Here is a 13,051-nt window from a genome sequence, read left to right on the forward strand (position 1 = left end):
GCAAACACCTTCCGCTTTTTGCTGTGATTTGCAATCGCGGGCAGAATTACAACTATTTCTCCCACATTTTAAATCGCCTAGGTGTGAATATAGCCTTAAACTCCCCCAATGACAGTCTTGGACATTGTCCTTTTGGTATCTTAAGCAATTAGCACATAGAGCAGCCTATAGTCAATATCCAGAGCAGGTATTATAAGCTGCCCTAAGGCCACTTTTACACTGGGGCGTTTTTCATGCCTGAAAAACGCCTCCCCTGCAGCCCCGGTGTGAGAGCTTTCATATGGGGCGGTGCGCTTGCAGGACAATAAAAAAAGTCCTGCAAGCAGCATCTTTGGGGTGTTGCGGGAGCTGTGAAAATCCTGCTCTTAAAACGCCCCTGCCATTTAAATCAATGGCCAGCGCTGCTGAAGCACCTGCAAAGTGCTTAGACAGTTGCGATTTGTGGGCGCTTTGAACCCCTTTTCAGCCGCTAGCGGGGTTAAAAGCACCCCGCTAGCGTCCGAAAAGCGCTGCTAAAACTACGGTAAAGCAGGGCTTAAAGTAGCGCCGCTTTACCACTAACGCCCTCCGGCCCCAATGTCAAAGTAGCCATACACTGCACAATCTGATCCGACATTCTGTGTACAATCTTTTTTAGAGTAACAAAATATATTTATTAAGAGGACAAACCTAAACAATCCATCATATCTGGTAAGCCCTTGCACTGCTTAGAAGCTGATTGGGATTGGACAATTAGAATGTGTAGGATATGATTAGCTTCACAATAGGAAATTATGCAATTGTGTGAGATTAATTGCTGCAACATATCACTTGTGTAGCTTGCACCATAGGAGGCTATTTGTTCCCTTTGATTTGTGATTGATTACTGTAACGGAAGGGCCCGTGGGACCCAGAAGCTCCCTAATGCCTCTTATGTGTAGATCACCCTGTGTCTCTAATAGGGGCACAGGGTGAATGAGAATCCCACTATGGTCTGGGCTAGTCAGATTTAATTGTATATATTATATATATATATATTGTGTGTTGGCTGTAGTGTACTATAAAGCTTGCTGTGATTGCATTCTATTGTCTGTTGTGATGTAAATGAATCTAGGATGGCTTCTGAGGATCTGTCATTGTGTCTTGTGCTAATTGACACTGTATTGTGCGAAGGAGTCCTGTGATAAATGTGTATTGCAAGTTAACAGACAGTCTAAAGGTCATGTGTCTGAGACATCAGCTGTAGTTAATTAGCTCATGTAAATTATGTCAGAGCTTGAGCCAGAATGTCTACGAAAAGATGTGTATTGGAGCTTGTTAGGAACCATTGTGTGATGATGTGGGTGGAGTTGGGTCATTGTTCATTTTGGTTACTGCAGGATCCTAACTGTATATAAGAGCCTGATTTTCTCAATAAAGGGGCTATTCGTGTGGAACCTCAAACAGAGCTGTGTGTCTCGTTATTGGGGTTCATTTGCCTGACTGTCGAGCATCGATAGCTGTCTTGGGTTCGGGAATGGAATATCTTAAACGGCTTTAACCCCTGTCAAATTTGGGGTTCCGTTACAATTACTACTCCTGGAAATTAACCAGTAGTGATTGTAATGTTCGGTATGAGCTACTAACAATTATCTATGTAGCTCTAGCCAGATTGATACTGATGATCAGTATAAACAATCATTATGTCTATTATAGCTACCACCTCTGCCTTCTTTCCCATAATGCTTTGCACCCAAACTTGGTAGTGATTTAACATGTACTACTATTATTGCTTACCAATATCAGGGTAAACTAATACCAAATCCATATTTACAATGCATGATTTCCACTAGGGATATTGCAGCCAGAAATTGCCTTCTGACCCATACCAGCAGCGGACGTGTGGCTAAAATAGGTGACTTTGGAATGGCTCGGGACATCTACAGGTAAGAATTAAAATTCTATTATAATTGAGGCTAATTCATAAAAAGCCAAGGAAAAGGGTCTGTGCTGGATCTCAGGGCTTCTAGTTCTTTTTAGTCCTCTCACCCAACAGATGAAAATCTTATAAACTTCATCGAAAATGATCATAGTTTCCCATCAAAAAATTAGGTTGTAAAAAATGTAAATAAGTAAACCTGGGTCTATGTATTTAAATGTATAATTTTTGTGAATATAATTATTACACAAAATATCTACACAATGAACATGCCACGATGAATGATAAACATGTTTAAAGTAGGGCTGTTACTGATAAAAAATGTCATGTTCGATTAATCGATTTATTTATTTTTATTGATTAATCAACTAAATTCGATTAATTATAATGCACGTACATTTTTCGGATCACCGCCATATATTGTCCCCACTGTAATATCCACAGACATCTCCCCCACTGTAATATCCACAGACATCTCCCCCACTGTAATATCCACAGACATCTCCCCACTGTAATATCCACAGACATCTCCCCACTGTAATATCCAGACATCTCCCCCACTGTGATATCCACAGACATCTTCCCCACTGTAATATCAACAGACATCTCCCCACTGTAATATCCACAGACATCTCCCCCACTGTAATATCCACAGACATCTCCCCCACTGTAATATCCACAGACATCTCCCCCACTGTAATATCCACAGACATCTCCCCCACTGTAATATCCACAGACATCTCCCCCCACTGTAATATCCACAGACATCTCCCCCCACTGTAATATCCACAGACATCTCCCCCACTGTAATATCCACAGAAATCTCCCCCACTGTAATATCCACAGACATCTCCTCCACTGTAATATCCACAGACATCTCCCCCACTGTAATATCCACAGACATCTCCCCACTGTAATATGGTCCACATCTCCCCCACTGTATAGGAAGATTAGTGCTTGCTTAGTCTTACCAGAGAAGCCGGCCGAACACGAGCAGTTGAGGCCGGGTGATGACGTCAGCGCACCACTCTAGGCTCACCTAGGCCACCACCGGCGGTCTGGGAGCTAGGCCGAAGCCGCAGCCTTTCCTATGGCCGAGGCAGCAGCGGAGCACACGTGTGCCGATCCACATATGGTGACCCGTTCGGATCATGGATCATTTACGATCCGTTGCACCACTAGTACCGATCAAAAGAATTTTGATCGATCAAAAAAATTAACGATTAATCGAGAAATTAATCTTTAATTTCCACAGCCCTAGTTTAAGGATAATGAAGCATAATAGCAAGCAAGGACAAGGGGACCCTCAGAACTCCTGTTTTTTGGCAGCCATGGGCTTTTGTATCACAAGGTGGTGTGGCGTACTCAATAATTCTGAAAGTAAGTACATAAGCATGGTGGAGGTAGCATGCCTCCCCTGTAGTCGCTGAATTCTATAAACCAAGGGCATGGCTGCATTTACTATAACAGCACTTGCTGGTCTGTGTCTAGGGCAGCAGGGTGAACAGGGAGCAGCACCAAACCACAAAGTTTAATTTTACTATGGATATTTGAGGATAATTTCACCATGTCAGCTGTAGGAAGGTATTTGTTAGCTATGGAAGTTAAGAAAAGGAAAACTCGCTATAACCTAAAAAACATGAAAACCTCTTTTCTCTTGTTTGTTGATCTAATATGTTAAAGGATTACTAAAGGATTTTTTTTTTTTTTTTAGCTAAATAGCTTCCTTTACCTTACTGCAGTCCTGGTTTCATGTCCTCATTGTTCGTTTTTGCTTTGATGTTGTTGTAAATCCTCTCTGTTCTGGACACTTCCTGGTTGTCTGTTTCCTGATCACCACAGTACTGGGAGATTTCTCACTGTGGTGACTAATCAAGGAGGTGTGTCTAAAACCCCTCAGCACCAATCCAGTTTCGTTTTGCAAAACCTTCACTGCCATCTATTGGCTCTCTGGCTCTGTACATCAGAGAACCAGGAAACAACAGCAAAAACGAAACTAAACTGCAGGCACATTATATGATTGATTTTTATCTATTTTTAATCATTTTTAAAATGAATCAGTTAACTATTATGTCTCTATACCCTGTAAACAGTCATTTCAGCAAAAAAAAAAATTCCTTTAGTGACCCTTTAAGGAATAGCTTTCTGCCTCAAATAATGTATTCTAGTAGTAGCTGTTAATTGCAGAATGTTAAAGGCAGGGCTTGTACTAAAGGATGTTGTTATCCAGGTATACACAGGGCAGTATGATATCTGAACATGAATCTTGAATGTAAATAAAATGTGTATTGTTTCTTTCAGAGCAAGTTACTATCGAAAGGGAGGGAGAGCCATGCTGCCTGTGAAGTGGATGCCTCCCGAGGCTTTCCTAGAAGGAGTCTTCACTTCCAAGACTGACTCCTGGTAATCTTGGGAATTGTCAGATTTTCTTATTTTTTGTAGTTGTTCCCGGTTTTTGCTTTGTAATAAAATATCAGTACCTAATGGAGGTACTTGCTTGGTAGTGTGTACTGGACTAATGGAATAGGAGGGACTCTGGGAGGTAGTTGATATGATCTCTCCAGATTCTTGGTTAGGGCTTAAAGTGGATATAAACCCCCATTTTTTTTATTAAGACTAATTTCTGTTACAGCAGAGGATGTCATTTCATCTGTGCCCAGTCTTGCCACGAAGAGTTAATCCATATCTGAGCAATCCTCTTATCTTTCTTCAGTAAGATAAAAACAGACACAGAGAAATAGGTGTCCATTCTTCCCCCTTGCTGTGAGTGATGGGTGATTTCCTTATCTCATGCACAAGAGTGAGAGAGGCCTTCTGTGTACTTCACATCTCCCTCCTTTCTTCTCCAGCTCTCCCAGGATTGGCTGATCCACGCCTCAGCATGATTGGGCATCCTGAAGTCATGTGGTGACTTTCCTGGGTTTTGACTGGATGTTAGTGATCATGGGGCATAATCCACGAGACCAGCAGAAGTTCAGTGTAAGGCCCCGTACACACGACCGAGTTTCTCGGCAGAATTCAGCCAGAAACTCGATCGGAGCTGTATTCTGCCCAGAAACCCGGGCGGGTGTACACTTTCGACCGAGGAAGCCGACGAGGATCTCGGCGAGGAAATAGAGAACATGTTCTCTATTTCCTCGTTGTTCAATGGGAAATTTCGGCTCGCCAAGATCCTCGGCGGCTTCACAAGGAACTCGACGAGCAAAACGATGTGTTTTGCCCGTCGAGTTCCTCGGACGTGTGTACGAGGCCTAAGAAATATCGATGCCTGGCCAAGGGCAGTATAGAGGTGGGCGGGGAGTCTACTGACATCACAACTCCACCCACTGAGCCCTGGACAACAGACCCGCCCATAGAATCCGAAGTATTGCAGGCCTCCAAACAGCTAAAGGGGAGATATTTGGTACAGGTACAGGTAAGGGTACATGCAGGAGTAATGTATATCCCTATAGATCAGCACTATGGAAGTCATTTAGAAATGATGAGAGTGGGTTTACGTCCACTCTTAACTGGCATCTTCAGTAATCATACTAATACCCATCAGGATTCCTCCAGTTCTAGCAACCTAAGACACACTGTGGGTTATTTACTAAAACTGGAACTTGCGAAATCTGGTGCAGCTCTGCATAGAAACCAATCCACTTCCAGGTTTTATTGTCAAAGCTTAAAGCGACATTAAAGCATTACTAAACCCACAACAGTAAAACCTGTCTGTATATGCAGAATATCACGCTTTTTATACTCACTGTAGAACTTAATTCCTCTGTATTATGTAAAAAGGCTCTTTGATCCTGTATGGACACAGTCAGGGTAGTTAGTACTGCTGCACATGCTCAGTTTGGTCTCTATTGCTGGAGAGAACATTTCCTTGTTAAGCTGAGGATTTCAGGTCACATGATATTGACATCACACATTTGGGCGTGCATACAGTTTCTAAATGACAGCCCAGTCCCTCCCTCCTCTTCCATGCCCGATAACTAAAAAAGAACACAGTGGGTGGGATGTCACATCTTAATTCATCAATGATCCGCCTCCCATAACAGCATGAGGACACAGGCTATAGGGGAAATCCCCTCCTACCTAAACACTCAGCCCCCAGGAAGACCATGCAGTTTATCATGTGACCGTGGTATACAGAACAGCCAAAAAGGTATATAGTGGCAGTATTTTAATGTAAAAAGAAGATTTATAAGCTGTGGGCACTGGGGGGCGGCGGATTAACTGATTACATATTACTGGCTTTAGTAACACTTTTTTTTCTTTTTTTATTATTATTAAAATAACGAACATGCTATACTTACCTACTTTGTGCAATGATTTTGCACAGAGCAGCCCTGATCCTCTTCTTCTTGCGGGGTCTCCCTCCGGTGCTCCAGGCTCCCACCTCCCACCCATTGCCCCCATAGAAACCCTTTTCATGGGGGCACACGTCCATTCCTGCTACCAAGCTGCCCTGTCTACGCTTAATGACACAGAGCAGGCATCTTAGCGCTGCCCCTCAGCACAGCATTTGATTATCAATCTGCCCAGGAAGGAGGGAGACAGAGTGAGCACCACTGCTCTCGTGCACATTGCTGGATCGGATCGGGCTCAGGTAAGTATTAGGGGGGGGTGGGGGGAGATTTTGCAGCACAGAAAGGTTTTCACCCTAATGCATAAAGTGCATTAAGGCAAAAAAACTGAAGACTTTAGAACCACTTTAATTGAACAAGCTTAAAGGGTCACTAAAGGAATTTTTTTTTTTAGCTAAATAGCTTCCTTTACCTTACTGCAGTCCTGGTTTCATGTCCTCATTGTTCGTTTTTGCTCTGATGTTGCTGTAATTCTGCTCTGTTCTGGACACTTCCTGGTTGTCTGTTTCCTGATCACCACAGTACTGGGAGATTCTAGTTTTGTTTTCCTAACCATCACTCTCTATGACTCTGATTTTTATCTATTTTTAATCGTTTTTAAAAGGAATCAGGGTATGTCTCTATACCCTGTAAACAGTCATTTCAGCAAACATTTTTTTTTCCTTTAGTGACCCTTTAACCACTTGACCACCAGGCACGTAAACCCACTTAATAACCAGACCAATTTTCAGCTTTCGGTGCTCTCACAGTTTGAATGACAATTACTTAGTCATAGAACATTGTACCCAAATGAGATTTTCGTCCTTTTTGTCACACAAATAGAGCTTTCTTTTGGTGGTATTTAATCATCGTTGTGTTTTTTATTTTTTGCTCTATAAGAGAAAAAAAGACTGAAAATTCTGTAAAAAAAATGAAATTTTCTTTGTTTCTGTTATACAATTTAGCAAATTTAGTATTTCTTCTTCATTCTTTTGCATAATGTGAAAGATGAAGTTACGCCAAGTAAATAGATACCCAACATGTCACCCTTCAAAATTGCACACGCTCGTGGAATGGCGCCAAACTTCGCTACTTAAAAATCCCCATAGGCGACGTTGCAGGGTATTGTGGGGTATTGCAGAGTATTGTGAGGTATTGCAGAGTATTGTGGGGTATTGCAGAATATTGTGGGGTATTGCAGAGTATTACACAGGGTATTGTGTATTGCACAGTGATAGCTGACATGTAGGGATGGATGGATGGCTGGATCTGTGAATACATTTGTCACAGATTCAGGACACAGCACTCGTGCTGCATCCGCTCTCTCCCCTCTCCTCTCTCACACTGTACCGTTTGGTACAGAGAGGGGAGGGAGGAACGGAGCGATCACGTGGTAAACCGCCGCTAACAGCGGCGATTTACCGTGATCCGTGATGCGCCGGGTCCTCCAGACCCGGCGGTCACGGACATTTTTGTGTGCGCGCCCCATGGGCGTCCTCCCAGAGTTAAGCAACCGCCTTGTAGACGTATATCGTCTATAGGGCGGTGAGCAAGCGGTTAAGTTAGAAATGATTTATTATGCATAGCTGTACCAAATTCTGAGTGCAACAGCTTTAGTAAATCTCTCCCACCTTGTTGAACAGTACCAAGCTATGATAAAGGGAAACCCTTTAAAACACCTGAAACATGTTGGCTTTTATGATATAAGACTCTGAATAAAATCATATCCTGAGATAGAAAATGGAGAAAATTTTAACAATTTGGAACTCTCCAATAAGACAGAGATACCAAGAAATGCTGATGAAACATCTAATCAATTTTCACTTTGCAAAAACGTATTGGGGGTTATTTACAAAAGGAAAATCCACTTTGCACTAAAAGTGCAGACTACAAGTGCAAAGTGCTCTTGAAATTGCACTGAAAGTGCACTTGGAAGTGCAGTCGCTTTAAATCTGAGGGGTAGATCTGAAATGAGGGGAAGCTCTGCTGATTTTATTATCCAATTATGTGCAAGCCAAAATGCTGTTTTTTATTTTCCGTGCATGTCCCCCTCGGGTTTACAGCGACTGCATTTCCAAGTGCACTTTGCACTTGTAGTTTGCACTTGTAGTGCAAAGTGGATTTGCCTTTAGTAAATAACCCCCTTTGTGTCCCTGTTAGAGAGGAGTCTCCTCACTTTCTGTCCTAGTTAGAACATTAAGGTTGGCTTACTAAAGGCAAATAGACTGTGTATTTGCAAGTGCAGTTGCACTCTGAGGCCCCGTACACACGACAGAGTTTCTCGGCAGAATTCAGCCAGAAACTCGATCGGAGCCGTATTCTGCCGAGGAAACTGGCCGTGTGTACACTTTTGGCCGACATGTTCTCTATTTCCTCGTTAGTCAATGAGGAAACTTGGCTCGCCGAGATCCTCGGCGGCTTCACAAGGAACTCAACGAGCAAAACAATGTGTTTTGCCCGTCAAGTTTCTCGGACGTGTGTACGGGGCCTCAAAGTTCACTTGCTCCAGAGCTTTAGAAAATGAGGTAACTCTTTACTTTACAAAAAATACCCAAAGGAAAATGGGAAAAAAAATGAATTTTTGCATGGATGATGGAAGTCCGCATAGCTTTCCTCATTTATTGAGCTCTGAAGCAACTGCACTTGCAGAGTGCACAGTCTATTTGCCTTTAGTAACTCAACCCCATTGTCTCTGGGGCAAGAAGTGAAGGGGAATCTCTGCAGTGGGATCACACATAAAGTTAAACACCTAGTAGAGCTTCTAATCATTCCTGACTATATACATCTTAAATCAAAATGGTAATAGATTATGAACAAAAAATAGAAAGGTACCACATCTCATAGTTACATAGTAGGTGAGGTTGAAAAAAGACACAAGTTCAACCTATGTGTGTGATTATATGTCAGTATTACATTGTATATCACTGTATCTTGTGGTCGTTCAGATGCTTATCTAATAGTTTTTTGAAACTATTGATGCTTCCTGAGATGTGTCATGAGGATAAACACTGCACTTTTAGGTTCTGAAGCCCCCCGATTCCCTTGTGAAGACTGAGGAGAAGAATAAATTCAGTACCTTCGCCATCTCCCCATCCTATATCACATAGTTTCATTATGAAATCACAAAGAAATTGCCTGGAACATAGAGCTACATGTACAGGGTGCTGGATGGGATGCCTATGATTTATAAAACAATATAAAAAAAAGAGACATATATGTTACCAACATCCCTAATTAAAATGGAAAAGAGAAAACCCCCCAAGGTGGGACTTTAAAGGTAACAACTCAAATTCAAAAGAAGTAATAATATACAAAATTTATTAGACAATTTATACAAAAATTATTAAAAACATTAATTGATACATTGGTTTTGAATTTGAGTTGTCACCTTTAAAGTCCCACCTTGGGGGGTTTTCTCTTTACCTATGATTTAGGTATTAATCGTATCAGGAAGCACCTATATGTTTATTTTTTTATTTATTGTGGTTTGTTTATTGTGAGAATGCAATTAACAAGAACAATGGGCGCAACATTAGCCCGACAAGTCAAATCATGAATAACCGTATACAGTATGTTAGTACAAGTTGACAGAGTCCTAACAGTGCTGGGTGTAGTGGTGGACATTAAGAAACATTTGAATGGATGGCGGTTGGAGTAGTTTGATTCCATTTATCATTTTTTTAAGTTATGCTAATAAAACTGTTTAATTCTTTATACTAATGGTTTTAGTGTCTGGGTAACTCAAAAGTCCTTTAGCACTATATCTTTCTTTGTGATATATAATACAATATGACTTGCAGAAGTGAGACATTTGTTTGCTGTTTTAGGTCCTTTGGTGTACTACTTTGGGAGCTCTTCTCATTAGGATATATGCCTTACCCATGTAAAACCAATCAGGAGGTGCTGGAGTTTGTAACAAGTGGTGGACGGATGGATCCTCCCAAAAACTGCCCAGGACCAGTGTAAGTGTTCAGTCTGCAAACGTTTAAGTGTGTTCGATTTTTTTTCTCTGCGGTCATAAGCAGGACAGCAGAGCCACCTTCTCTTCTGATAATCTCCTAAAAAATGTAACATAATATGCATTCAAGATGTTCCATATCCAGGCCCGTATTTTCAACCCCCCCCCCCCTCTGCCAAAAAAAAACTGAAAGTCCCCCAACCCGTGCCCATGATTGCCGCCTCACCGTGCCCAACAATGCCGCCCCACCATTATTGCAGCCTTACCGTGCCCTCATTGCAGCCTCACCATCACTGCCGCCTCACTGTGCCCTCATTGCAGCCTCCCTCACCATCACTGCCACCTTACTGTGCCCTCATTGCAGTTCCCCTCACCATCATTAAAGCCCCCCTCACCATCATTAAAGCCCCCCTCACCATCATTGCAGCCTTACTGTGCCAAACAATGTAGCCTTACCAGTCAGTGTGTGCATTACGCACATCGGGCATATCCTGCTTTTGCTGTGTCACGGAGCTCAAGTATACATCACAACTGAAAGTGTGTTTTATAGGGTGCTTGTCTTAATATTTTTACTGTAGTGACAGGTTCACTTTATAGCAAACCTATCATTAAATTGCACACAATGGGGTTCATGCCAACATTAACAAATTGCATTGCTGGACAAGCAGAAGTGTCTCTTGCTTGTCCTGAATTTTAGAAAAGTTGATTTGAGCTTCTTCATGTAACCTAAAGCCCAAACAGCCTTGATTACTTGGTCTCCAGCTACCAGAAACATTGATGGGGTTTAATACCATTAGAGACTACAGAGAATCCATTGTCTAGACACAAGACATAATAGTTAGTGGTCCCCCTGTGTATGTAGAGGGTATACTGCAGGATCCCAGGCCTCCTACCCTAAAGCCTCGTACACACGACCGAGGAACTCGACGGGCAAAATACATTGTTTTCCTCGTCGAGTTCCTTGTTAGGCTGTCAAGGAACTCAACAAGGCAAGTTTCTCCATTCCCGTCAAGGAAATAGAGAACTTGCTCTCTTTTTGGCTCGTCGAGTTTCTCGACAGTTTCCTCTACGAAAATGTACACACGACCGGTTTCCTCGTCAAAAAATATCTCCCAGCAAGTTTCTTGCTGTTTTTTGCCGAGAAACTCGGTCGTGTGTACGAGGCTTGACTATAAGCACCCACAGCATAGCCTGGGTGAGGAAGGAAAACAAAACATCTCTTTAGGGTTACAGATTTGGTTTTAATAGAATTTAGAATTGTGGTAAAATCATCTGCCGAAATGGAAAAGTCCTGTTAAAATGTTGTATGTTACTGATAACGATGACCCTACTCTCACTTTATGTTTTAGATATCGGATAATGACGCAGTGTTGGCAGCACACACCAGATCACCGACCAAACTTCTCAACCATATTGGAACGGATTATCTACTGCACACAGGTAGGAGTTGTCACAAAAAATCTGAGTTTATTCAGTATAGCAGGGCAGTAATCCATAATAGAAAGGGGGCGGGCTGGGCCGCAGCTCTGTATCTGTATAGACTCAGGAAATGTGACTCGGCTTGGGTGCCCCCATAGCAAGCTGCTTGCTGTAGGGGCACCCAACCGGAGGGAGGGGCCGGGAGAGCCGAAGAGGCACCCGAGAAGAGGAGGATCTGGGCTGCTCTGTGCAAATCCACTGCACAGAGGTGGTAAGAATAACATGTTTATAATTTTGTATTAAAAAAACTAGACTTTACAATCACTTTAAGTTCTCTCAGTGTCAGTGCCACCACAAACTGGTCTATATTGTTTGTCTCCAATTCTATATATCTGTCTGGAGTTTTACAATATACAGTATATGTAAAAATGTAATCAGTAACTTAGCTACTCATTACATGCATAACCCAATCTATACATTTCTGTAGAGAATAAAAAGTCTCTTGTGCTATCATTTCTTTCAGGATCCTGATGTCATCAATACTGATCTCCCTGTAGAAAGCTGTCCAGCCCTAGAAGACGAAGGCAGTACAATAATGCGGCCAACCAGCTGTAACGGAATGGCACCTCTTTTGGGCAACCCTGCACTCCCAGTTATGCTGGACACACAGACCATGGAGCATAAGCTAGGTGATTTTCCTGAGGAGTTACGGGTTGAAAATCTGGTGAACTGGAACCTCCGAGCTCCCGGTCTACAATGTGTTGATGAACCTTCAGACAGTTCATGGGCCCAATCAAACCCAAACTCAACATCAGAGACAAAACCCCAAATGCCCCACAAACTAAAGAACAAATCCAAAAATCTCTGGAACCCAACTTATGGGTCTTGGGTAATGGAAAGCACCTGCTGACCTGCTTAGGCATCCTAGTTTCCTGCTAGGATAAGAAGACTCAGGTTTATACCTTGAAACTATGGGACCTGTCTGTACCACAAGCCAGACGTTTCAGCATTTCCAAAGAAAACTCACTACATCCTCTGATCACCTTCACTTGTTTCAAGTTAGATTGCAGGCAAAATAAAACTTGATATCCCCAACACTGTGAAATATATTTCTTAGTGAAACGTTAAAGACTTCGGCTTATTGCAGCATACTGGCATTGACCTCACTTCCTAGCAAAGTAATATATTTTTTTATGTCTCCTGAGTTTGCTTCATGAATGGCAATAAGGTCTGAAAATATAGAATGTCTGCTTTCGTTTTACACGCCTCAGTTTATAAATACGGTTTTCGCTGCAATCTGATATCCAATAAAATAAGCCATAGAACTCTATACTAAAAACAGGTTGAAATATCTGGTTAAGCTTTTTAACTGAGAACACAAAGGGACAAAATATACTTATATTCCACTGGAATTATCTGCGGATTATGTAACTGCCATGCTTATAA

At 42.1% G+C, this 13,051-nt stretch overlaps 1 protein-coding gene across 1 annotated transcript in view; it reads left to right on the forward strand.

Moving 5' to 3' along the window:
- The window catches only part of LTK (leukocyte receptor tyrosine kinase), a 292,808-nt gene extending 280,108 nt beyond the window's left edge, over positions 1-12,700 (forward strand). Inside the window, exons 25-29 of the mRNA XM_040331968.1 lie at positions 1,812-1,904; positions 4,199-4,300; positions 10,056-10,190; positions 11,536-11,626; positions 12,129-12,700. Coding sequence (XP_040187902.1) covers positions 1,812-1,904; positions 4,199-4,300; positions 10,056-10,190; positions 11,536-11,626; positions 12,129-12,515 — 808 coding nt within the window. The 3' untranslated portion in view covers positions 12,516-12,700. The remainder of the gene's footprint in view (positions 1-1,811; positions 1,905-4,198; positions 4,301-10,055; positions 10,191-11,535; positions 11,627-12,128) is intronic.
- Positions 12,701-13,051: the final 351 nt, after the last annotated feature.

This window comes from Rana temporaria, chromosome 13 (genome assembly GCF_905171775.1).
Source record: "Rana temporaria chromosome 13, aRanTem1.1, whole genome shotgun sequence".
Lineage (NCBI taxonomy): Eukaryota > Metazoa > Chordata > Amphibia > Anura > Ranidae > Rana > Rana temporaria.